At 36.7% G+C, this 27,687-nt stretch overlaps 1 protein-coding gene across 2 annotated transcripts in view; it reads right to left on the reverse strand.

Annotated features, from left to right (window-relative positions):
• The window catches only part of LOC111568986 (fibrocystin-L-like), a 92,979-nt gene that overhangs the window by 2,907 nt on the left and 62,385 nt on the right, over positions 1–27,687 (reverse strand). For both annotated transcript variants that reach the window (XM_055017593.1, XM_055017592.1), the window contains exons 49-75: positions 26,544–27,573; positions 24,735–24,926; positions 23,090–23,241; positions 22,837–22,996; positions 20,821–20,992; positions 20,641–20,729; positions 19,385–19,548; positions 18,271–18,400; positions 16,728–16,846; positions 16,459–16,588; positions 15,295–15,468; positions 13,250–13,353; positions 12,840–12,966; positions 12,470–12,591; positions 10,661–10,751; positions 10,406–10,554; positions 8,625–8,747; positions 8,419–8,530; positions 8,070–8,186; positions 7,797–7,962; positions 6,014–6,246; positions 4,590–4,754; positions 4,350–4,507; positions 2,782–2,917; positions 1,808–2,146; positions 1,566–1,717; positions 324–470 (exon numbers count right to left, since the gene is read on the reverse strand). In XM_055017593.1, coding sequence (XP_054873568.1) covers positions 324–470; positions 1,566–1,717; positions 1,808–2,146; positions 2,782–2,917; positions 4,350–4,507; positions 4,590–4,754; positions 6,014–6,246; positions 7,797–7,962; positions 8,070–8,186; positions 8,419–8,530; positions 8,625–8,747; positions 10,406–10,554; positions 10,661–10,751; positions 12,470–12,591; positions 12,840–12,966; positions 13,250–13,353; positions 15,295–15,468; positions 16,459–16,588; positions 16,728–16,846; positions 18,271–18,400; positions 19,385–19,548; positions 20,641–20,729; positions 20,821–20,992; positions 22,837–22,996; positions 23,090–23,241; positions 24,735–24,926; positions 26,544–27,573 — 4,953 coding nt within the window. The remainder of the gene's footprint in view (positions 1–323; positions 471–1,565; positions 1,718–1,807; positions 2,147–2,781; positions 2,918–4,349; positions 4,508–4,589; positions 4,755–6,013; positions 6,247–7,796; positions 7,963–8,069; positions 8,187–8,418; positions 8,531–8,624; positions 8,748–10,405; positions 10,555–10,660; positions 10,752–12,469; positions 12,592–12,839; positions 12,967–13,249; positions 13,354–15,294; positions 15,469–16,458; positions 16,589–16,727; positions 16,847–18,270; positions 18,401–19,384; positions 19,549–20,640; positions 20,730–20,820; positions 20,993–22,836; positions 22,997–23,089; positions 23,242–24,734; positions 24,927–26,543; positions 27,574–27,687) is intronic.

The following is a 27,687-nucleotide window of genomic DNA, read 5'->3' on the forward strand; positions in this document are numbered from 1 at the left end:
AACAGTAAATGCATATTTAGGCCTTGTAGACGTCAGAAATGGTAAAAGCGGCAAGAAAAATAAAAGTAATCAAGCTCACAACCTGAAACAATGTGAAATAACAATGATAAATAATGGATCTACAAAATCTAAAATATTTTCAGTAAATATAAATGAAATGAATCAACATTTGTTGAGGTCTAAGGTTGTCCAACAACCAAAAAGTGGTGAAACTACCTCCAAAACCAACCAAAGTTTTACACAACAGCTGTAGGAGTCTGCTACTACGTTGTTCTATGTTACTTGTGAGGTGATCAGATAGTGTTTGTGATATCTGCTCAGACCTTCTCATCCACGGCCATCAGACTTGGCTGCTGGGAAAGAGGACCGACAAACTCTCCGGCTATCGGCTCCACCATCAGCAGCAGGTCGGACACCGTGGCCACGTAACTCGTCTCAGGTTCCTCTCTGGTCACTTCCTCTGTGGCCACCTGAAGTTCAAAACACAAAATCACTGAATCTGCACAAAGCTGAGGGTGAAATACAGCTTATAAGCTATAAGTTTTGGTTTGTTTACTTCCTGTTTCGTTTTGGAAACACCTTTAATTGTGTTGTTTATGGTTCCTCCCGTTATCAGTGTTTCCCTCCTTTTTTGACTGCCCTAATTAGCTTCACTTATGACTCATCTCTCCAGTTAGTTTGTTGTTTATACGTAGTCTTGTGTCTTCCTGTCACTTCGTTCAGTTTGCTTCATGTCTGTAAATCCATATAATCTATGGAGTGTGCCCCCTGGTGTTAACGGAAGGAAATGCATTACAATACTGATGGATTGAAACATCGCTGCAGCTACATGAGAGAAGCTAATCAGAGACAATATCAGATTTTACCACCAGTTTAATAGAACATGAGCATAAACTATGACTGCAGGACCAATAACACATGAAGAGAAATAAGTGAGGAGGTTTTCCTGCCACATATTCAGCCGTTTAAGTGAAATATTTTGTTACAGGACGTTTAAACCTCTGCAGTATGTGTGTTACACGGCTAGCATGTGTTAAGCTCGCCCAAATAGTTTCTTTTGCAATTACACATTTTCATGATTTAACTGACAACATAGTCTTGAATTGAGTCTTGAATGCTCTTGTGATTAAGTCGAATACGTTCACGGAGGTATGTGGAAACTATTTGTATTTGCTTTCCTCTGTATGTTTCACAGCTAGCACGTGTTAAACTAGCTAGACAAGTTTCTTTTGTATTTACACAATTTAACTGTCTACATAGTCAAGCAACTGACTAGCCTGTTAGCCTGTTAGCTAGTTAATTTTTCCAACTTCCTGTTCTCTCTGCAATCTACTGGAAAAGTAAAAAATTTTCATTGTAACTGAGGCAAATTCTGAACCAGAAAAAAACATGGAAGGAGGAGTTTCACAAACATATTAAAGATCACGGAGGCTTTCATAGAAATGAATGGAGTTCTATTGTCATACACAAAAGCGTGTGGAAATGATTTGTTTTTGCTTTCGTACTGCCTGATTTGAATTTTTGAGTTCTTCAGTTTCCACAGGACTGATGTGGATCTTGCTCACCTCCCTCCAGTTGGGGTCTGAAGATGAAGGTGGTGGTGGGATGACGCCCATCGAGGAGACGTTGAAGCCGATGGACTCACTGATGATTCCGGAAACTGCCGCCTGAACCAGATTATCTGCGATGTTCTTCAGCAACGTGAAGTCCTCTTCATCTGGAGAGAAAAACAGCAACAACAAGGATTTATTTTCATATCTACTTGTCTGAATCTACACGTCAGACCTTAAACTGTTCTTCTTCTAACCGTTGGTGCTGTTGGTGGTTTGCTGGACTGGAGGCTTCTTGATCTCCACCTCCACCTTGATGCCCGTCGACCTCTTCCGGCGGCGTGCGTCCTCCCTGATGATGTTGGCGATGCGGATCATGTTGGCGGGGACTTTGAGGAACGTAGCGAGGTTCTTGACCAGGTTGTCGCCGAAGAACTCGTCCTCGGTCATGGCGGGCAGGTCGAAGGCGATGACGAGGACCGGGGCGGTTCTGATCTCCACCGGTTTGGAGCCTCTTAGCGTCACCTTCAGCATCTTGTTGTCCTGGTCGAAGTAGTTGGTTCCTATGGTGGCGTTCAACTGAGGAACGTACTGACCTGCATAAAGAAGGAAAAACAGAAAATGTGACAGCTGAACTGATGAGAAAAACCTCTTGGATGCTCAATCCTTTATTTGTTTTTAATCAGACATGATTAATCAAAGACAGAAAACCAGATTTCCAACATTTAACAATAGCTACTATTCATTATTGGTGTATTTTAATGTGAAAATTTTAACTGCAGAGCCATCGACCGAAAACATAAATGATATCTTTTGCTTAGAAATTGTTGACTAAGAATAAAATACATAATATTTGCAGTAAATTGCCTGAAATTTATGGCTTGGAAATGGCTTTGTTTGGTTGGTAACAATGAGATTTAGGCTAGAACACCTGGAGATGCTTTCAGGTGCTTGTGGTCAGGTAGGAAAACCACATTTATAGATCTAGATAAAGAATAATTGCAGCATTGCAGCAGCAACGTATGTATCTGTTTTCAAAATATATACACACGTGTGTAAAGTAATAGCGTACTAGATGAAATAATAGAATACAAAAAGATTTTGAATGAGAAAGCATGAACTCCCATGGTGTAAATTAAAGTTAAAAATAAAATCAAACATGCAAAAGCACAAAGAAGCACAACTACGTGGTGTTATAATCATATTATCTGTGTCTGTACATCTTTAGTACCTGGAGTTATGGGCTTCTTCAGGGTGTAGTCACTTTTATCAGCGTTCCACTGAGCATTAGTCGGAGCGACCAGCGCGTTGTCGACGTACACGTCCAAACGCTGAGGTTTGGAGTAAAAGACCGACACCACGACACTCTGCATGAAATCAAAACAAAAACACAGTCAACTAAAAATTACTAAAAGACAGTGAAGTAAACCTGAACTGAAGATGCAGATTGGTGGAACTGTTTTATTGTTGGAAGTAGAAGTATGTTGCTTCAGAAAGTTCTCAGCCTCACCTGTTAACAAATGACTTAACTCTAATTTTTGGGTACAAACTCAAATGTTTGCCATCATTTACTTTAAAGGCTGACACTGTAGAGTACAAAACAAACTCAAATGAGGCTGTAGAATAAGACCTGACAGGGTGCCAGACGTTGACCTTAACTGGAGGGTTTTATGTGTGTCAGCACTGGAATCTTCTTTATAGTCACATCAGGGTCAAACCTTCTGTATTTTATATGTAGAGTGATATAAAAGTCAAACCTTGGGCCAAATATCGGGTAAGTGTTGACGGCTCTGCAAGGGTTTATTAGAATTGTGATGATCACTGTACCTTATAGCTCATTATATCCTGCTGTCACTTTACTGCCCACTTTATTCTGCACATTATCTGGATAGATGCATACAATGTTTATATATTATGCACATAACCTTCATTCTTTTTGATAATTGTATTGTGATATTTTGATATGTTTAGAATGTTTTTTTGCCAACTGCATATTTGATATGTTAACTGTATATGCTTGTTATTATTTGACAACTGCATGTTTTTCTTTTTTAGCAACAAGACTCAAATTTCATTGTACTATTGTACAAAAGTACGACTGTGAAATGACAATAAGGGTTTATCTTCTCTCATGTAATCTCTCCTGGGACCAGTTTTGGTTTGTTGGTGTTGCTGTCTCGATAGAAAACAGTAAACTCTTTTTCAATGAATTTTACCATCTCCAGTGATCTTTCTGATTGGTTTCTCTTTAAAGATTTCATCAAACCTACTCATCATTTTTAAAACTGTGTTTTTGTAAAAACTGGTTATTACAATTCAGAGTATATTTTTTTGGACCAATTAGACCTTGTTGACGTTTAGAAACGTCAAGACCAGATCAAAAGCAGAAGAAAATGGAAATTTTTGCTCATTTTCAGGATGATCCAAAAGATTTGTAGCCCAGGGTAGGACAGAAGGATATTTATTGGGTTCACCACTTTGATCCTGAAGCAAAGAATCAAAACAAACAGTGGAAACACTTTGGTTCTTCACATTCTCAAAAGTACAAACAAGTGTCGGCCAAGTGATCTTCTGTGTTTTAGTACAGTAAGTGATTTCTCATCCATGTCATTGAGTTTTTAGATGTGACCTTGTTCTGGAAGCCTAAACATCAGTGGATCAAGTGCACTGAAGTTAAAGGACGCTATGTTAAACTATAATTCAAGAACAATCGTGTCGTTTTTTGGTGAGGCCGAGAACTTTTTTAACTAAGTTATTAAAACACTGAGATCAGAGCAGTTGTATGAAATATGCACCGACCTCTGATGGATCAGCGTTGAGCATCATGAGCCGGAGCTTCTGTGGACTGACGCTGGTGAAGAAGACATCGAAGTAGTGATTGGTGGCCACTATGCTGTGGAACAGAGACACTCTCTTCTGGCAGGTGTAGCCTGAACACCAGCCGTGATCCTGAGGACCTGAACACAAACACATAACCGCATCAAAAACACTTTCTTCCACTGTTTCAGAGTGGAGCTGTACCATGAAAACTCTTAATACCGTTGATCAGATCCACGAATCCGTCTCCGAGCACAGCGACTGGCGACAGACGTCTGGTCTCCGTGTCCGAGTCGAGACTCTCGATCACCAGCATCCTGTAGTTCAGATCGAAGCACTTGTAGCTCTGCCAGGAACTCATGTAGGTGCAGCTTTTCCTGATCACACCTGAACACAACATTCAAAGAAATATAATGATATTTAGAACGATCAGACAGGAGAGTAAAGGTTTCTAAGTTTTTAACTGTTGGTGGCAGGACAATATCTTTAATCATTAGGCATACAAAGCAATCTAAGAATGAATTTGACCCTCTGGTCTCCAAGCAGTTTCTGGGGTTTTTTCCTCACTGTGGACTCATTTTTCAGTACAATATAAAGTCCTGCACTTCTATGGAAACAGAACAACCATGACTAGAAGAAGAGAGAACTTAGAAATGTCTTCTGTGCAGCATAGTGAGTTATGACACACAAAGCAAAGCTGAATACCTTTGATAAATTCAAAGTTCAAGTGTCCACAGATGTTAGCATCTTATAAAAACGTGTCTCTATATGCTGAAGATATTTTAATATTTATATTTCTACAACCTCTAACTTATTTCACACGCTCTGTACAATAAGTACAGAAGAATATTACACCATGCGGAATGTATCTCCAGAGGACTTGCTGACAATGTACTCCTCTGTAAACCACTTCTGAGCCATGTTGCATTTATATTATTGCTTTCTCTTGTTGTCTCGTCTTTGCTCTGCTTAAACACTGCCTGCAGTTCAGCCGAAAAGATTGATTGCAGTTCAGATGTGCTGAATGTTCAGCTTTTTCTGCATTTTATTGCAATTTTTTGAACGACACACACACACACACACACACACACACACACACACACACACACACACACACACACACACACACACACACACACACACACACACACATATATATATTAAGTATCACAATGAAATACCACCATTTTAAGCCTAAATTTGAAGAAACTACAATTCAGCAAATTATACATCCAAAGACGATAAATTGAAAGTTGAAAATCCAACGATTCTTTCTATTTTTATATTTTGTGACTTTATATTTTGTGATAAATGGTGTCATTTTGGCATTTTTGAAAGGAGAACATGCCTTAAAACCCTGTGGTGGGTTTTGGGATTCAGGGGGTCAAAGACAAAATCCTTTTGCAGAATAAATGTCATGATTCGTTGTGAGCTAACAGTTTAAATTGAATGCAGTGGCTTGAATTTCATTGAATGCATGGATGATTATTGCACTAATTTACCAGTAATTTAAGCTTAGTTTTTTTAGAATATTAAGAAAGTGGTGGAGCTGATGCCAGCTGAAACTCTTTTTTCATTTCCATTACCAGCTCCCGTTGTAAATCAGAATGCAAATCTGTTCACATTCCCTCCTGTGGCGGAGTTACCTTTGTTTGGAGCGATCTGTTCCACCGGGATTCGGCTGCCACTGGGGTGAGTGAGCATGACTTTGGGGATGCGATAGTCGCCGAGGCCCCTCCTGGGATCTCCGTTCCACTCGAACTCGGACTGGGGCACCACAGCTCCCACTGCTCCCAGCAGCGACCCGTCCAAGTCCTTCACCATCGTCTTCTTCTTCGCATCGCACTCCATGTCCACACAGTCGGCAGGGTTTACTTTACTGAGGCACAGAAACAGATATTGGTATTATTTTGTCAGAGGCTTAAATAAAAACAGCAGAAAAGACTCAATCTTCTACCATAGTTTTAAAGGTTTTGAAAGACTAATACACTTTGTTTTGTTGATTTACATTCTAAAATGTGCAGTAGTGAGCCGACAAGTACAATCTTAAAAATAACAAATTTGGAAAACAACTTTGAGAACATAATCTGGTTACTCTTGCTGCTTTCAAATGGGTGTTTCAAAGGGTTTACTGTGTACCGAAAGCTCACAAGTTATGATGTGTTTGCTAACATTATCAGAAGGCCATGGAAGTCCTGTTTTGGCAGGTGGTGAAAAATATATAGTAATGTTAGTCATAGAGAGTTATTCTTCCTGATTTTATCACGTCTGAGGAAAATGTCAAGATATCCAATGGCCTCTTCTTGTCATTATGCCTTACCTGCTCATTAGCATGCTAAATGGTTAGCCTCAATGGTTTCTCAACATCTATGCTAGCAGCGGTGTGCACAACTTCACATGTTGTAATTACGGCCTCACAAGTTTAATTTGAAGGCAGTAACATGTCCAAATTTTTTTGGTGTTACCAATACTGGCAAAAAAAAATGGTGGCTTTACTGTTTACAGCCTCTACAAACAAACTTTTTTGCACTACATTGCAACTCTGGAAGGATATTTCATCATGCAGAATGTATCGTCCAACGGCTCCTCTGTACAGGGGGTCCTCGGTTTACGACGTCCTCGACCTATGGCGTTCCGTCGTTACATCAGAACTGCTTAGGTGGAACTAGTTGGCGAGTGGAGCGGACAAATACGTCGTCACGCAGCGCTATAAGACGGTTTTGTTTCCATTCGCCAGTTGTATGTCACCTTGGATTGTGCTACATTTGCTAACTTTTTGCCCTTTATTAAGACTCCCAAGCGTGATCAAGGAGATCAAGTTGTAAAAACAGTGCAACATATTCTGTTATCTTCTTGTAAAATGATTCATACATGCATGAAAGTCGTTGGTATTCATGACTTTTCTGAAGAACTGATCAATATCATGACGCACGTAACGGCTTTGTTTACATTTTTGTCAGAGTTCCGACTTACGGTGAAAATCGACTTATGTTGATCCGTAGGAACAGAACTCCGTGAGTCAAGGACCCCCTGTATATCATTGTTGAGCCATGCTACATTTATTTTGTCATGCCCTCTCGGTTCTGTGTACATTGCCTCCAGTTCAGCCAAAACGTGCCTGAATGTAGCATCTTTAATGCTACAACTTATTTATTTCATTTCAAGATGTCTGATATAATATCAGTTCATTTATTTATGGTTTATTTCATAGGGACAGATGCAGTTTCTAAAGCTAAACTGAAAACAGCTGTCCGGTGCAGGTATAACAGCGTTTATAACAAATGCGAATTTGCAACACCCTGAGCAAAGTCTTTACAGGAAGACAAAGTTAATATAGTGAGGTAAAGTACAATATATACCAGAAATAAATATAAAAATTAGCACCACAGGATCTAAAAAATAATAAACAGTTAAAGTGCACTGACTGACCCCACATCAGCCCTGTGAACAAAGATTTTAGCCTCCTCTGTGCTGTCAGTGATGGTCAGTCCTGAAACCTCCACTGGATGCTGCAGATCTTCATTCAGAGGGTTGGTCATGAACATGAAGTTCGTCTCACCGGAGCAGACGTTTCGGAAATTTACGAACGTCGTGTCTAGAAAGGACGAAGAATATCAAAAAAATAAGGGCTCAGGAACACGAGGAGAAGCTTTGACATTTTTAAAAACCATTTTAAACCCAAAACTGTGTGCCTGAACCCACCTTTGACCGTCATCAGGCCTTTAATGGCGTTGTAGTTCATGTTCAGGTGGTGGGGTTTAGCTGGAGCAGTGTTGTGTGCGGAAGCAAAGTTTGGCCAACAGACTCCAGATCTGCCTCCTGCAAAGAGTGAAAACAGAGACATCAGTTAAATAAATGATGATTTTTTTATGAGCTTTAACAGAATGTATCCATTAAAACAACAAAAACAGCCATTTTCAGTGAGATTACATGTTCCAAATCAAAAGCAAACCTAAAATTCCTCACACATTCTTTACATACACAGTATACCTAAATTAAAATATGAATATCCTCTAAATAAATCTGTGTATGTTAGTGTTTTATGAGGCACCTTTCGGAGGTCTAGGAGCTCGATGGCTGGCGCTGGTGGCCAAATTAAAGTCAGTGACGTCCAAACCGAGAGAACAGTTGAAGTTCGGGCTGCTGCCAACAAACAGCGAGTTCTGGAGGAAGAGGAGGATTTTAAAATGCGTCATTAAAATCATTCCCGGCTAATCAACAACAGGTTAATCAGTTAGTCAGAAGAAAACGTCTCACCTGGACTTTCACAGTTTTATCAGCGAATGCGTGAGACAGTGAAGGAGGAGCGAAGGTCAGCGGCATGATGCCCATGCCGTTATCCACCAGCGTCACGTTGGAAATAACCATGTTCATGATGGTCTGCAGAGGAAGAGGACGGAGATCTGTTGTCATTTTTAGATATAATCTAGATGCAACTGCGTCTTTATTTCGTCAAGGAACCGAAACTTTAACCTTCTCAAGTAAACAAATCTCAAGACTCATGTTTAAGGAATGTCACCTGAGCAAATGTAAAAAAAATTGTAAAAAAACAAAAAAAAAAACCTACCTTTTTCCATGAACATGCTGTAGTTAAGTCATCGTTATTTATTTCGCACTTTTAAACCACAAGCAATAACCCAAAATGCTTTTAAATAGAAAAACAAGCTGAACAAAAAAGTTTAAATATTCATTTTAAGAGCAACAATATCATTAATTTAGTGGACTAATTCAATTATAAAAATTAAGACCTTACAATCTTATTAATTATAAAAACAAAATGCATGTGACTCAGCTAAATATTAAAATTAAGACCACAGATATACCTGACTAATTTGAATATTTAGTTTAACACCCTGCCCTTAACAATGTCTAGACTGGATTTCTGCTTAATTTAATGTTATCTGCATTGAACAAAACTGCCTTTCTTTTAAAAGTAAAGACATTTTTAAGTGACTCCAAACCTGTGAATGGTAGTGTGCTGGAATTAAAGTTGCTCGACATTAGTTAAAGTTGACCTACACAACCATTCAAAAGTTTGGGGTCATCCAGACAATTCCATGTTTTCCATGAAAACTCCCACTTTTCTCCATGTGCTAACATAACTGCACAAGGGTTTTCTAATCATCAATTAGCATTTCAACACCATTAGCTAACACAATGTAGCATTAGAACACAGGAGTGATGGTTGCTGGAAATGTTCCTCTGTACCTCTATGGAGATATTCCATTAAAAATCAGCTGTTTCCAGCTACAATAGTCATTTACCACATTAACTATGTCTACACTGGATTTATCATTCATTTAATGCTATCTTGATTGAAAAAAACTGCTTTTCTTTCAAAAATAAGGACATTTCTACGTGACCCCAAACCTCTGAATGGTAGAGTATAATACAAATTTAGCTGACTAGTTATAATATTAATAACTATTTTCCCAGGATAGAGCTGTGCATCTTTTTTTTTCAAGTAAAATGTTGCAGTTAAATGTGTCAAAATTAGCAAAAAGTCAGATGATCTCTCGTACATTTTGGAAAGATGTTGTCATTGGTGGTTTGTGTTTGGTGTATAGCCTCCCTCTCACAATCAAACGTTCCTCCACCACTGGCAATTTAAAGGAAAATGTCAAGTCGCATTCTTTGTCGATGGCTTTTGGTTGCTCTTGGTGGTCTTAATACTTAGGCATGTAAGTATTAAGTGTTTTATACTTTATCAAATCTAGAGTTTGATCTTCCAAGCTCTTGTGCTGTTCTGTTTTATTTCTTAGTATTTTATATTTATTTTATGAATTGATTTGATAAGTTTCTACCTAGTTTTGTCGTCTTTTCTGTCTTTTGCACATATTTTTAGTTGTTGTCCATCTTATAACATGTACAACATTTTGGTCAACTCCGGCCATTTGAAAATATCAATAAACCTAAACGACTGATTTAAAGTCTTAGAACCTTCCTACAGTTAAATCACACTTACCTGAAGAGTAAATATCTAGAGTTTTCCTTTTCCTTTCCTGACATCATTTGCAGAAGAAGCTCAGTGTTCATACCTGGAAGTAGATGCCGTAGTCGAAGCTCCTCCAGATGAAGAAACCCTGGACGAGGCTGCAGCCGGGCAAACCGTCTTTGTTGAGGTAGACTCCGTACAGGCCGCCGTGGGCCTCGTTATGAATCCACTTCTCATTATTATTCACATTACCTGCACGGGAAAATACAGCTTCTGTCAGTCTGCTTTACTGTTCAGAAATGTTTCAAATTTCAGGCCAACGTGGAAACGTTTGTTTTATTGAAGTGTTTTTTGTTACCTGGACATGGTTCTCCATCGATGCGATACGCCACTCTCTCATAACCTGCCACGATGTTGTGCTGCAGCACGACGTTTGTCCCCTCGTTGACCTGATATTTAAAAAAAAATAATAAAAAAAACACTCCAGATCGTAAATATAGGGATGCATATCTAAAATACACAGATGTGAACAAAAATTGGCATACACCTGTAAAAACTATATCATGGCAGTTTTTAGTTTCCAATGACTCCTGTAACTCTTAATTTTCTATGATAGAATCATTTAAACATACATTTCTGTCACCAAAACAATCCTGCATTTTGGTTCTTTCATAGATTTATTCAAGGTCTTCTGGAAATATGGGTCAAAAACATACATACATACAGCAACTTAAATGATCAGTTTTGGTGATGTAGAAAGTTGTTTTGTTAAGCTTTTTTTTAGTTTCATGGCCTCTTAACTTCTAATGAGTGATTATGTTTGACTACAGCTGCTAACTCCTCTGAGCCAGTTTAAATAGAACCCATTAGATCCACTCATTAGACTCAAACACTACAGTGGGAAAGTCTGAGGAGCTCGGCAAAGGTCTGAAAAGTAAATCATCCACGTGAATAAGTCAGAAAGTCACTTGGAGCCATTTCAAAGCAGCTTCAGATCCAGAATCATCTGTTTGTCAGAATAAAGTTCATGGTCCAGTTGTGTTACTGCCACCATCAGGTAGAAAACAAACTATCACCTGCTGCTGAGAGACCATTGGTCAGGATGGTCAAGAATCAAGTAGTATAGGTTTGGCTTTGGTCCCGATTTTGCACTGGTTTTTGACTTTTTAGGACTGTTTCTACAACTGGTTTAGGACTGGTTTCAGACCGTATTCTGACTGGATCTGAACATTTTTTGGGTTTAGGTTTGATTTTGGTCCTGGTTTTAGACCTTTTAAGGACTGGTTTCAGACTGTCTTGTGCAGGTCTTTTTTAAATCCCAAGATCACCAAACCTACCATCAAGCATGGTGGTGGCAGTATCATGCTCTGGGGATTTCTAGAAGTGCTTCTGGACTGGTTTCAGACTGCATGTTGGACTGGTTTTGGACTTTCTTGGGACTGGTTCATGTTTGGTTTCAGTCTTGGTTCTTCTGGTTTTGGATATGATTTAAAGTTGATTTAGGATTTATTTTACTCTGGATCTGGTCCTGGATGAGGACTGGTTTCAGATTGTCTTGGGCGGGTCTTGGACTTTTTTTAACAAGTAGTTTAGGTTTGGTTTTAGTCCCAATTTTGCACTGGTTGTTTACTTTTTTAGGACTGATTTTGAACCGTTTCTTAAACTAGTTTCAGTTTTGGTTTTGACTGGTTTCAGACTGCATTCTGACTGGTTCTGAATATTCTTTGGACTGCTATACAGATGATTTCAGTGTTTTTATGCTGTTTAAACCTCTTAAGGATTGGCTTTGGACTGATTTCAGACTGTCTTGGGCGGGTCTGTTTTTTTTAACCCCACGAACACGAAACCTACCATCAAGCATGGTGGTGGCAGTATCATCATTAAATTATGAAGAATTCTTCTAGAAAACCTAAATCATCAGTCAGAAGGTTGATCTTGGACACAGATGGGTTTCAACAGGACAGTATTTCCATAAAATGTATAATAAATCTATGAAAGAACCAAAATTGGTGATTGTTTTGCTGTGACAAAGACTCTTCTGTTTGAAAGATGCCATCAGAGTTACAGGAGTCATTGGAAATTCAAGACTACCATGATATACATGGAATATTTGTTAAGTTTTCTTTATGATTCTAAGTGATTTATGGTGTATTTTAAGTAAAATAACCTCGATAGCAGCGTTCCAGTCGAAGTTAAAGGGCTCCTCTCTGTCCTGGTAGGATCCCGGCCACAGTGACATCATCACCAGGTTCCTCCTCACGGTTATATTATTACCCCAAATCCTGAAAGCTGCAAACACAAACACAATGTATTTAATCAAGATGTTCCTGTAAGAAGTGGTGCATCCAATAAACATGAAATAAACCCAACCCCAAAAACAACTTTTTTCTGGGAGAGAGCTTTAGTTTTTCATGTAAAATAGCTGTTTTGATTAGCTAAACACAACGAAATTAGCAAAAAGGCAGATGATCTCAGGTAAATTTTGTAAAAAAGAGGTTGTTGTTGGTGGTTTATCAGTACTTTAAAGCAGCATTCACCTTCTCCGACTGTGTGATACACAACGTTGTCATCGATGTTCAGACCCTCGGTCCCAAAGACGCCGATGGCCGGAGAGAAGCCGTCATGGAAACCACAACCCTTAACGTACGACTCTCCTCCTGAAACCTTTAAGCACAAGAAAACAATATTTATTTCATATTTCACAGATACTTTCTCCTCTGAGCAACAGATCATGGTTATAAGGACAATGATCTTGCTCCTGTTTGATCCAGTTAGATGCTAAAAACAAATATTATTTTATCATTTTGTGCACAAATCTGGCACCATCGCACTTCAAGATTTCACATTTCAGCATATTGATGCAGATAGTTTCATCAATTTCTTTCCTCCAGAACAGTTTCCTGCCTGTTTTCCTGTGATATTCAGGTGGTAAAGTGTGTCGCTGTACCTCTCCCAGGTTGACAAAGGCCAAAGAGTATCGTGGGTCGCTGTAGTCGGTCCAACCTTCCTGACCGGAGCGATAAAACTCCACGTTCTTGATCTGAGCTTTGCCTTTAGGAGGAAAATATGATGAAGAGACACTGATTATAGGCTACTTGTAGAAAGCTGTCTGTACAGGGTATAAAATATCTAATTTCTGTTTAATTCATATGTCTGTTGAGCCCAAAATTGCTGACTGTCTCCACTGCAAGAAACACAAATGGGTTCTTCCTGAAGTGGAGGACATTTTACACCCTACATGTCAAAGTTCAATTAATCCACATACAAAATACTAAAACATGCAGTTGTTGTGTAAATGTACTTGTCCTGAGACCAAATCTAAAAAAAACTAGGATGGAGAAAGTTAGAAAATATTTTTAAAAATGCTAAATAAGTCTGGAGTTCCCCTTAAAATTCCATTTTTCTCTTGTCCCACTCCCCCAATGACCAAACTGAATCTCAAATAAAACTGTTAAAATGAAATTTAAATCAAATTAAATTTTTTTTGGTATTATTTTTTTCATTGATGTCTCTGGTAATTGTGTGAATATTTTTTTAATCGACATAATCTTTTAAATAATAATTATTATGTATGGAACATGTGTCCCACAACAATCCTCTTGATGGCGCTTTTGTGTCTCATTTTTATCATTTTGTGTCTTGTTTTTGTGGTTTTGTGTCTCGTTTTTGTGGTTTTGTGTCTCGTTTTTCTCCTTTTATCTCGTTTTTTTTTGGTTTGTGTCTCGTTTTTGTCGTTTTATGTCTTGTTTTTCACATTCTGTGCCACATTTTTATCATTTTGTGTCTTGTTCTTGTGTCTCATTTTTTGTTGTTGTCAGTTGTTGTTTTTTGTTCTGTTTTTGTCGTTTTGTGTCTCGTTTTTGTCGGTTGTGTCTTGTTTTTCTCATTTTGTGTCTAGTTTTTGTCTTTTGTGTCTTGTGTTTGCTGTTTTCTGTCTCATTTCTATTGTTTTGTGTCTTGTTTTTGGCATCAACATCATCAAACAGCTTTCCTAGAGTCTCACTCTGCCTCACATTATGACTTTTTTCTTGACTGTTTTCCATCAGTCAGTTTGTCCTCTTGGTCAGCAGTAACAGCAGCTAAATATCTAGCTTCTACTGCTGAGAAAAAGATCACATTAGCATGGATTAGCAACCCTGTTACTGTGATTAGAGCAGGGTTAGCAAACAACAAATAAAACATGGAATAAAAATGCTACCATTGATGTGTAAGCTGAGCCAATCAAGCCTTTGATAGTTTATTAGCTATTATTGATGAATATGGAGCAGAAAATTGTAAAAGAGAAGGTTTATTTTTCAAACATTTTGAAGCCCAAATGTCCTCCAGTTCTGGAATGAGCCATAAAGACTTGAAATGAAATTAGTCGCTGCTGGACTTTGGAGTTGAATGCTGAAGCCATGGACTGGTCTTAAGTGTGAAAAGAAATCTTCAGTTTGTTACAATTTAGCCATGCATGAGAGAGAAATGTGAAAAATTAAATCCAGAGTTTTGTTCTTTGCTGCAAAAAAATAAAAAAGTCAGAATATCTTATTTTAGGATGAATAATAGAGTCAAGCACCAAATGCACCAAGCTATTAGGCTCATTTCCAGGTAACTAACATTATAATTTATTTTTATTTGTTAGGGACGATGCAGTTTAAAGCAAAGCATGAATGAATGATTTGGGCTTCACCCAACATCATTATATCGATCTTAGGAAGGCATTTATTGTGCTTTTTGGTGTTCCAAGTGTAGATGTGAGGAGTTTCTAAAATTTTCAGGCAATTTATTGAAGCTTTACATTCTTAAAGTGGAGCATTTTTACAGTTTTAAGGTCAGACTATGGCTTTAGTTGTCACATTTTATGATAGTTTTAGGAAAATCTATTCAGTTACTTTTCATTGCTTTAGTTTTTGCAGACTTTGAGGAACAAAAGTTACAAAACTAAACTCAATAAATGCAGTAAACACAGTCTTCTGTCAGAACATAGATCAGTTTAGAAGGTGTTCCTACCTCTGTAGTCGACTCCCTCCCAGGAGTAGCTGCCGACCAGCAGTCTGGCTCCGAACGACTCCTCCATCATCTGAGGATAATCCTGACCCACGATCTTTATGTTTCTGCTCAACAAACCAACGTCAGCAGCCAGAGTGTAGGACCGAGACGAACCCGACACCGAGTGCATCTCAGCTGGACAGACGAGGAGGAAAAACTCGGGTAAGTAGTTCACTAGTTTAGGCCTGGTCACTGTTGAAATGTTTGTGGAAACACTTCAGTTTTTTTAAAGGTAATTTAATAAAAATAAAAGCCTAAAGGTGACATTTACAACTAGAATATTGTAGCTTTCTAAAATGCTTCACTTTGACCCATAACAGGTTTGCATTCTCCAAGATGTATCACAAATATTTTGTAAAGTTAGTATCTGTAGAACAAAATAAAACAAAAAAAAAACAAACAAAAAACCCTGTAAAAATCTGACAGCAAAATTGCCACAAAAATAGGCTAAAAAAACTGCAAAAATTGTAAACCATAATGACTAATATTTGCAAAATAATGATGAATTTAAATGATTTAAATACAGTAAAACAGTGTGATTTTATGGTCAAACGTAAGAAAAAATACAGATTCTGATATAAAAGTAAAAACAACAAACATTTCTTAAAATGATTTTTAAATACTTCACACACATAATCATTCTTTCAAATCATGGCAAATACCTGAAAACCAATTATATATATTTTTAGAAGATTTAAGTAGATTTAAGTAAACAGAGTATTTTTAGTGTTGCCCATTGTAAAAGAAGAAATTGCTATTTCTAAGATATTTGATTTGGATAATATTTACAGTTTTTTCCTGTTTTTTATTTTTTGTTTGTTTATTTTAAGTGAAAGAATGGAATTTCTATTTTTTAATGATTATACAAGATAGTATTTTTAATTTAAAAAAACACAGAAAAACAATATAATTTCACAAAACAGGTAAAATCCGTAAATTAACAGGGAATTAAAAAAAAAAAAAATATATATATATATATATATATATATATATATATGTACACACACACACACCACAACAGCTTTTAAATAAAAGCTTTTGAGGCACATGAAAGTATCTTAATGTTGATGTCTTATATCATGATTAAGTTTCTATCAGTCTAACATTCTTAGGTTGTGTGCTAACCGATGTGAGTGTGGGCCAAACTCTGGTTCAGGGTCAGGACGCGGCCGTTAGCTGACACAGCGGTGATCTGACGTTTCTCTGTCTCGTTTGTGTTGTAGCTGGTTGTAGAGACGACGACTTCGTCTCCGACCTGCAGACAACGAACGTAAGCAGCAGGCAAACAGCTGACTGGTTGTCACAGGAACTCATCACTGCTGGGATTATGTGAGAAAGCTTCAAATAAAATCTCCTGATACGCTGAACAGAAGTCAGAGTAAAACCTGACCGACCTGCCAGTCGACCGGCTGCGTCAGTGTCAGACTGGTGGATCCAGCAGCAGCAGTAGCAGCCAGCTTAGTGTGATAAACGTTGTGAGGTTTTCCATGAAGCTCCAGAGTCCCAAACACACCTAGAACCAAAAAACAGTAAACACTGTCAGTAAACAGCTACATATTTACATGTTTATCCCATGAAAATAATTCATTCCTGCCTTAAAATAGCTTAGAAGTGAGTCTACACCTTTGCCCTCCTTCAGAATATGTGAATCTATTAGTTCATTCATTAAACAGAAGTATGCAGATTTCCCACGAACAATAAAATGTCATATATTTCAAGATGTATAAAATTACATGTAAGGAATTAATCAAGAGGCATAGCACTATCGAAGAAATGAATATGAAATAAATTATTACGTTAATTTTTTTATTTAGTTTTTTTTTTAACATTTTATAAATTTTTCAGTAGATTTTTCCTGTTTTTAAATTAAATGTATCAAAATTTTTAAAAGCATTCATTTGCATGTCAAAAATCATTTTTTTACAAACAGCAAATTATTCTTTTGCATGTGTTTAATTGTAAATTGCTCACTTTTTACTGCAATCAGATCGTTCAGACAATATTTAAATTATATATATATATATATATATATATATATATATATATATATATATATATATATATATATATATAAAAAATAAAATTTTACAGAAATTTGTTATTGAAAGACAAAAGTATGCAAATAAAGTGTTAAAAATGACAGATAACTTTTTCAAATGATAGTTTTTTCTATAATTCTAGTAAATTTTCTACCAAATTTTATGAGATATTCAGTAAAATAATAACCAAAAAAATGTACATTTAATTTGTACATGTCCACACATGTTTGAAACTATTACTCGTGTTAAAAATGCTGTTTTTTTAACAATATGTGATCATTAAATTACACAATTTTATTTTACTGTATTTCGATCATATAAATTTTTTATATATATATATATATATATATATATATATATATATATATATATATATATATATATATATATATATATATATATATATATATATATATATATATGTATATTTATTTATTTATTTATTTATTTTTTTTTTACTGTTTTTAAGTTTTTGTACTTTACAGTTTTACAATGTTAACTATTTTTTTCTGGCCCTGTGTGATAAATCTAAGAACATATAAACCTAGGATCGAACTTTTACTTTCATTGTTGTTTTTTGGGGATTTTTTTTCCAGGCGTGTGAATTCTGGACTGAGGTTATGTCACCAATTAGGTCATATTTTAAGGAACACAGTTGTAGCTGTACATTAATTATTATTATTATTACTTTACTACTCTGGTAATGTTTTAGTGATTTTCTTACACAACTGCAGCATTCTTTTAATTCCATATTTAGGCCTTTATGAATGTTTGAAAATGTTGTTTATCTCTACATGTGGCAATAGAGTTGCTGGGCACAAATCTGCATGATAACTTCAGTTTCAGCAGTAAATCCATCGTGTATTACGTAGTTCAGGTGGAAACACGGTTTTCTCACCGAGGACTTTGGATCCCTGGTTGGGTCCGTTGGGAAGAGGCCAGTCAGGAGTTTTGTGGTTTCCTCTCAGTCTGATTTCCAGCTCACCTCTGTACGGTTCGCTGTCTGAACCTGCGATCAGCTGGCCGCCCTGAGAAACAGCAGCAGAGACGAAAACATCACCAGCTGTCATCCTTTTTATCAGCTGTCATAGCTTAAATGTTGTACAGGTGAAGCATCACGGAGCCACATCTTTATTAAAAAACTCTCCTAAATCTTCTGTTGATGCTGCCTGAGACTTAAACTGACGTGTTTAAGGAAAAACCTTGTTATGGATTTAAGATTCTAAGAGTAAAATAGATATTTGCTGTTATCTGAAAGACAAAATAGCTATAATGAGGATGCAAAAATAATGATAAATAATTGATTTTACAAATGTTCCTATTTTGTTTAATTACAAATAGTAACTAGTAAAATTACAGAAAAAATACTAAATTTAAATATATTGTTATTTCACAGACATTTGTTGGTTTTTGAAATAAAATTCTGTATACTAAGGGTTGAAAAATGGTAAATAACTTTAGGAAACGGTATTTTAATTGATTTGTTAAATTACAAATAATATTTAGTAAAATCACAGAATAAAGTTTTACTTTGATTTAATTTTAAAACAACAAAAATATTTAAAAGACAAGAAAAATCTACAATGAAGAATAAAAAATAATAAATTATTGATTTTACAGATTTTCCCAATTGTTAAATTACACATCTTGTAAAGTCACAGAAAAAAATATTAATTTAAAAATGCTTTTGTTTTTGAAGATTCCACTTATTTGTTAAATTGCAAATAATATCCAGTAAAATCACAGGAAAATGGAAAATAATTTATATTTTTGACTTTCTTCTAATAAACTCACCACTTTATTCTTAAAGTGTCCATGTTTTTATTCTTACAAATGAAATAAATTTCCAAAATTCTGAGTTTCTCCTACAATATTACTCTCTTTCCATCAGCTCAAAGTGTCTTTTTGGTTTTATCTACAACATCCTCAACATGCAGTCATAGAAATGAACTAAAATGACGAGACGAAAGTATTTTAAGGTGATAATGATGGAGAGATGTCTTCACACTGACCTGGATGGAGATGTAAACGGCGTCGACAACAACCTTCCTGAACTGTGGAGCAGATCGAGCTGGTCTGCTGGACGAAGTGTTGATAGAGTCGGGAATCTCCAGGACTCCGATGACCGTCAGCTTGTTGAGACGAGGCGTGTCCACGTCCAGAACCACCCACATCCCTGAGGATTTACAGGAAAACAGAGGGGCTTTAGTCGAAGCAGAGACTAAATGTTTGGGTTTTAATGCACATTTTCTGGAAATCTCTGAGTTTCTTCAGTTAATTCTCATAGATTAACTCTTTTTTTATGACCAAATTTTATCCAAAGAAGGTTGAGAGACTGTTTAGAAACAGAGTTAGTCGTCCTCTTCCATCCTAGTGAAGGAAATCAGATAAGAAGTCTTTATTTGTCACAAACACATTTTAGCAGCTGAGAAATTCTGTCGACGCAATTCCCATTTGTCAAGTTTAACCTTCAAGCCCTCACTGTAAACTCAGAAATTTCCCCAAATCACTGTCCTGTCTTTTTGGGTAATTATGAATATTTGTACATTTAAAAACTTTATGCAATATCATTTTTTACATACAAGAAACTGTGCAACATTAATATTTCTCTATCAGTGTTTCTGCTCTGTGATTGATAAATAATCAGTGCAATACTTGATGTGTACAATGTTGTTATTTCCATCCTATTTTTATTTTTGTACTGTAACAATGTATATTTCCTCACTGTGGGATTAATAAAGGCCACTGAAATAATATATCTTGAAACATAAAATAATTAAAAAGAATATTTTGAGAAAAAAAATGTATGTGCTACATATTAGATGGGAAAATGTGTGTACCTTTAGAAGCTAGAGCAAGCAGCCAGTTAGTTTAGCTTAGCTTAGCATAAACTCTGAAAACATGGACATTACTAATTTAGCTTAGCATCGGTACTGAAAACAAGGGGGAAAACAGTTAGCCTAGCTGTTGGGACTAGTTAGCTTAGCGTAAAGGTAATACAATCTGTCTACAAACAGTATTTATTATTAGAAGCCAGCAGCCAGCTAGCTTAGCTTTGCATAAACTCTGAAAACAAGGACATTGCTAACTTAATTTAGCATCGAGATTGAAAACAAGGGGGGAAACAGTTAGCCTAGCTGTCTAGACTAGTTAGCTTAGTTTAAAGGTAATAAAATCTGTTTACAAACACTAATTATTATTAAAGGTGCATCGCGTCGTATTGTATTGTTTAGTATTATCATATAAAATGTTTTAAACTCCACATTACCTGGTGGAACGACCACATCTGCGCCCTCTGCTGGCACCGTGTTGTTGTTCTCAGCCGAACTATTCCAGAAAGAGGCGTTTGACCACAGACTGCGGGAAAACACACAAAGAGGACATTTATGTAGCTATGAATTACAAATAAAGTTAGAAACGATAAACTGGTTGTGGAGGTTTAACGTACATGAAGTCGTCAGGTCGGCGGTCGGGCAGGGGGGCGATGGTGGCCGGAGGAGGCGGAGGTGGACGGATGCACTTGGGGAAGAAGCAGCGATAAACGGCGAAGTTAATCCCAACGTCCAGCATCAATCGGTCGACGCTGCTACGCCGCCGCCGCTGGTTTGTTTTCCCGGATACTGAAGAAAAACAGAACAATGTGGGAGAAAATTGGTTTAGGTCACAAAAATCCTCATTCCCATTGCTATTAATATTTAAGATACGGCTTTAAAGACCAAAAATATTTACAATAAAAATAAGAATTCAGGTTTAACTAGTGGTAATGAAGATTTTTAAATGAGGCCTAGCTACAAGCGCCTTTCTCTGATTTATTTATTTATTATGGTACTTTATAAAGCATCTTTGAATGTCTTGAAAAGTGCTATTTAATTATTGTGTATGTATTGTTATTATTAGTAGTAGTATTTTTTATTAAATATACTATATAGTTTTTATCAAAGAACAAAATTTAAAAAAGCAGTTTACATTTATAAAAACAACTTTCTTGATAATGTTGCATTTTGAAGTTGACAATGCATCAAATGAAAGATGTGTTTAACACTAATTATCTTTTTTTTTTTTTACAACTCTTAGTTTAATTGTATTTATTTTTAGTTGCTAAGTTTGAGATTTTGCTTCAGAATTAGATTTCTTGTACCCAGTTATTCTAATTTTCCATTTCTGTGTTTCGCACTTGTAGTTGGACCGTACCATTAGTTCTCCAGTCATGAAACCACTAAAAGCCACTTTATGTTTAATATAGTCTATCTATTCTTATTCTCACAGTAAAATTCTCTCAGTAAAATTGTATTTTTAGTTATTCATGTTTGGGTTTTGGCTTCAGAATTAGTTTTTCACACAAAAATTAAACATGACCACTAATTCTAGTTTTCTGTTTCTGTGTTTTGCATTCATGGTTGGACCGTACCATTAGTTCTTCAGTTATGATCCAGTAACAGACTCAATATATATTTAATATCGTGCATCTATTTTGTTATTACTCTCAGTAAAAGTGCATTTTTAGTTGCTCATGTTTGAGTTTTTGCTTCAGAATTAGATTTCTTGTACAAAAATAAACCCCCACTAATTCTAATTTTCCATTTCTGTGTTTTGTACTTATGGTTGGATTGTACCATTAGTTCTCCAGCCATGAACCCACTAACACTCTCTATATGTATTATATAATGCATCTACTTTTGTTATTACATTTAGGTTTTCACTTCAGAATTAGATTTTTATACAAAAATACAACATTACTCCTTATTCTAATATTCCATTTCTATGCTTTGCGCTTGTGGTTGGACCGTACCATTAATGTTCTCCAGTCATGGACCCATTAACACTCACATTATCTACTATAATTTATCGGCTGCCTTATTTGCAAGACTTTAGTGAAGTTTACTCAAAAAACGAAGCCACAGACCAATGAATTCTTATTGTTTTCAAAATCTGAAGCAACAACTCAAATGTGAACATTTCAAAATTTAACTATAAGACAGTTAAACATTTGTAAAGTAAACAAAATAAAAGCTATTTTTCACCAAATTATCTCACTGACCTCGATACAGCAACATATTAAACCACAAAACTGTCATTTGTTTTGGTGCTATCTAATTTTTAGTCCATAAAATGCCAAAAAATAGTGAAAAATCATCACAAGTTCTGAAAGAAAGTGAAAAAGTACTCAAATTATACTTGGATTTGTTACCTGAAGTCTTGGTCAACCAGAGTAAAGAAACCAAACATGCTGAGTTGTTTTTTATGTGTTGAGAAATTGATAAAATGCTGTAAATTCATATTATTTTTTTAACTCAATATGTCATGTAGCATTACAGCTGCACAGATGTTCAACTGAAACAAATAATTAAATCTATTTTTTATATAAGAAGAGATCAGAGACACCGGTGCCAAGACCCCAGACAGCAAATAAATATCCCAAAAGATTAATTGGTCGTTAAATTATCCATATCAAAGTGTGTCTAACCGATGTAGTAGAGGTCGTTGGTGCTGTTGTTGAAGTACCAGTCTCCGTTCTTGTTGCTACTGAAGCTGAGCAGCGACGACGATCCGTTCCTCCTGTCGATGATCCTGAAACTGTCAGGACTCTGAGTGAAGTTGTGGTTGATGATGACGAACTGATCAGGCTGAATGAGGGGGAAAAAATAATGTAATCATCATTAGGCAGAATTATTTAGCATCATGAGCTCAATTTAATCACATGTTGGATGTATAATTACCTTGAAACCGTAGAACTTTCCGCTGTAGGTGATGTTGGTGACCTGGTCCACGTTGTCAAAGTACCAGTTGTATGTTTGTCCGGAGGGCAGCAAAGCCATCCAGCCAAATTTATGAGTCATTCTCTTCTTCAGAAATGGAATCACGCTGGTGCCTGTGTTTAAAACCATAGAAAAGATGGTTTTACATGACAGTAAATGTATTTATATGTTTGGTAATGCTCCACCTTTAGCGGGGTTTGAAAGGCATGTTATCTTTAAAAAATCCACAAAATGACACCACTTATTAGAGTCAGAAACCACAAAAACAGAAAGGAATCATTGGATTTTCAATTTTCCGATGGTCAGTGAACTACTCATCAGAAAACAGAACCAAATAGAAGCTTAAAACTATGACATCTCTTTAAAATCACTTTATTCTTTGTATCAGTAAAAAACAAAATTCTTAGACGCCTCTCGACACAAAAACACAAATATCAGTGACTCAGCTCCGACCAACAGTCATGCAACAAAAAATCTGGGGAGTTTTTGGTTGAGATGCAGGCAGCGTTTGCACAGAGCAATGAGGAAACAAGTATGGAAACAAACAGAGAGACTGAGGGCAAAATTAAAGCTTCTGGATCAGTAAAATAAATGCAGCATGGCTCAAAAACTGTAAACAGAGGAGGCAGTAGTTGGAGATATATTCAGCATGGTGAAACGTCTTTCTGCAGCTAATGAGCAGACTCAAAACTGTACTAAATATGAGCCAAAGTGATCAAAAATGTATCCATAATTACTCAAAGTGACCATAATCACTTAAAATGACTTGAAACTAGTTTCAGAAGACAATTTTTTGAATGTTTTTAAAGTTATTTTGGACAAGTTTCAAGTTATTTTAGACACATCTTGAGTAAGTTTCAATAAATTATGGACAGTTTAGACTAAGAGTAAAATCAAAGCTACTGGATCAGTAAAATAAATGCAGCATGGCTCAAAAACGGTAAACAGAGGAGGAAGTTGTTGGAAGATACATTCAGCATGGTGAAACATCTTAAAACTGGACTAAAAATGGTCCAAAGTGACCAAAAACTTATCCATACTTACTCAAATTGCCCATAATCACTTAAAAATTACTTGAATATATATATATATATATATACATATATATATATATATATATATATATATATATATATATATATATATATATATATATATATATATATATATATATATATATATATATATATATATACATATATATATATATATTTGTTTATTTATTTATTTAGTTATTTATTTATTTATTTATTTTTTAACTGTTTTTTAAGTTGTTTTGGACAAGCTTCAAGTAATGAAATAAATGATATGATGATATGATATGAAATGATGAGGCATAATATTATTGAAAATGCAGTTAATTTTTTGGAGAAATATCATGTTGTTCATAATGTTTTGTAAAAAGATAGTTCATTAAATGAGAACATCTCCAGAATGTACTTTTTTGCACTAAAACAAAGGGAAAAATTTGTAGTTGTGGTTATTTATAGGTTATTATGCTGTGAATTTACTGGTCACTTGAAATCAAATTGGGCTGAATGTGAACCTGAACTAAGAAGAGTTTGACACCACTGCTTCAAAGCGACAGGTATGAGTGTTTTGATACCATGTGAGTTGGTTAAGATGACATCCTTGGCCTTCAGAGAGCTTGGTGAAGGGTTGTTGAATGCCAGGCGGTGGAAGTCGACAGTGTGGTCACATACAGCTCCGGGGAAACCGACGCTCCACTCTGCACTCTGGGAGCAGTGAGCCGGATCCAGCAGGGGGCTCATCGGCACCACTTTGTGGTTGATGTTTCCTAAAAACAAGCAGAAAAAGTGGAATTTATCAGACGCAGAACGAAGCACTTTGACTTAAAAACACACATGCAGAGGGTAGTTTAGTCTGACTTTGTCCTGCTGCTGGAGAAACTCACTAAAGCACAAATGGTACATTTATCTGCTGCTTACAACAGTCCCAAACAGATGCACCGTTTTTCAGTTTTAGATTTTTCTGCATACAGAATGTATTGGAACAGTTTTTAATTTCACATAACACTAAAGTTCATGTATTTAGGGACTGATTAAAGAAGGAGTTTAGATGTTAGATGTAAATGTTTCGAGTTTTCTCATTCCATCTCAAATCATCAAACTTTCTGTTCAACAATCTGTGGTTTGCCTGAATTTTTTAGCATAAAATAAGAATGTTTGTAAGGATATTTGCGAAGTTTGAACTTTTTATTAAATTGGTATTCCTCTCACTTTCCGCAGTTTTGTTTGAACAACAATATCTATGAAACTATTCAAGATAAGAATCTGAAATTTCCACTGTTATTTCTCATCATGCCATTGATTTGGAATCTGCAACACGCATTTACATATGGTTCAGAAAATATCCATAGTTGACTTTTGCATTATCATTTCATTGCTTTTTTCTGTTAATTTAAGCTCAAAGGTGTGACTTTTCATTATGGCTTTCATTTTTAACTCATCCATAATCAGAGACTGTTTGACCGACTTGTCCAATATTACAGATTCTGAATTAGTGACATGATGAGAAATAACTGTGAAAGTTGTAGGGTTTTATCTTTACTAGTTCCTGGGATATTGTCGTTCAAACGGCCTCAGTGTGAGAAAAAAAACTTCTGTAAGTGGTCAATGGGCAGAAACTGTTAAAAAAAAAAAAGTATCTGTGATGGAATGACCTTAATGACTTAAAATAACTTTTTTCACATTTGTGATAAAAATTTTTATATTAAAAGTTTCCTATATGATTTCTTTTGTATTATTGTGACATGCAGCCACGTATGGTTCAAAAAATATCACTAGTTGACTTCGGCATTTTCAATTTTTTTTTTATCAACTCAAAGATGGGACGTTTTTCACATTTTACCTCACTCATATTCAGGGATTATTTGATCTAATTGTCCAATGCTGTACATTCTGAATCAATGACATGACGAGAAATAACACTGAAAATTTCAGGTTTTTATCTTTCATAGTTCCTGAGATATTGTTGTTCAAATTTCAATGTGAGGAAAGAACCTTCTGTAAGTCGGTCAACAGGCAAACCATTTGATATATGAAGCTAAAAGTTTTCAGATATCTTTATAAATATCTTACTCGATCAGACTGAGTAACATTTACATTTGTTTAAAGACTTATCTCAGAAAGGAGTTCATATATATAACTAAAAATTCACAGATAGGATCATAAAAATCCATACTTTGTGGTAACAAAAGTTTCAAGTGAATTAGTGATGATTGAACAGAAGGAGCCTCATGATTTGAGGCGGAACAACCCAAAAGCAACCAGGGTGCTGACATGTTCAGTTGATGTCAGATTAAAGAGAAGATCCGAATGTCTGAAAGGAACTTAAGTGAGAAAAAGTGCCAAAATTTGAAACAAAAATTAACTTTAAATGACTAAGTGGGTACCTGTGAGGGATCCATCGGTGTCTATCAGTTGCACTTCATGTTCCCACCTGAACCCGGCCTTGTTGGGTGAGTTTACGTACTGGATGCCACTGAACCGGACTGCCCAGCCGCCACACCGATCCACACAGGTCCCATCGATTGAGGTCACCCCGATGGCTGCGCAGGACTTCCGGTCGAAGTTGATGAACTTGGTGTTGAGGACGCTCAAGCCGTCGTCGAAAGGCGTGATGACCCCGCGGTGGGTGCAGTTGCTCTTCCCCTGGCCGAGCTCATCCAAATGGCCCACGATGGTGCTGTTGGACACCGTCGCCCCGCCGTCCTCCCCGAAGCCTTTCACGGCCCACTGGAAAATTCGTTTAGCGTCAATGCCGGCTTTCTCGTTGTTGACCATGAGGAAGTTCTCGAACTGTATGGAACCCACATTCACCCATTCAGAGCCTTTCTCACAGTTCCAGGTGGTGAGCGAACGGAAGACGGCGGGCTCGGGGGTCTTGGAACGGCAGCTTCCTGTCTTCATTGGGAAAAAGTCTTGGAAGATCCACAGTCCGAACCAGCCCTGAGAGTGAACGGTGTTGTTGAGAAACTCCCCCAGAGGAACCCTCTTCTGGCAGATGTTTTTGTCGTAGGACGGGCCATCGGGGTGCTCATGCATGCGGTACCAGAAGCCGAAGTGGGTTCCTCCTGCGGCGGCGTTGTGGCGGAGGATGTTGTTGGGATTGGTGACCCAGTAGGCGGCGGGCGTGACGTCGTCATTCAGCAGACTGGTGCTCTGCTTGACGAACACCGCAAGGTTGTACTGCAGGATGTTCTCAGTCTCGATGCCGTCCTCGATGAAGAAGGCGCCGCCCATGATGTTGTAGATGACGTTGTGCTCCACCAGCAGCTGGTGGGTGTTGTGGATGGTCACGGCCCGGTTGAAGGTTTCGTGGATGGCGCAGCCTCTAACATACGACACGTAGCTGATGTTTCCCATCAGGTGCCAGTGGATGGGATAACGTCCCAGCCTGTAGGCCTGTCCGGCGTGGTAGATCTGTGGCACAAGGGCAGAAAAATCTCCAGCTTTGTAAAGTCTTTCAGTTTGAGTAATTATGTGAGGACATCATGAGGATATGGAGTTATCTGTTCAAAACAATTAGCTGCACAG

Source organism: Amphiprion ocellaris, chromosome 15, assembly GCF_022539595.1.
Source record: "Amphiprion ocellaris isolate individual 3 ecotype Okinawa chromosome 15, ASM2253959v1, whole genome shotgun sequence".
NCBI lineage: Eukaryota > Metazoa > Chordata > Actinopteri > Pomacentridae > Amphiprion > Amphiprion ocellaris.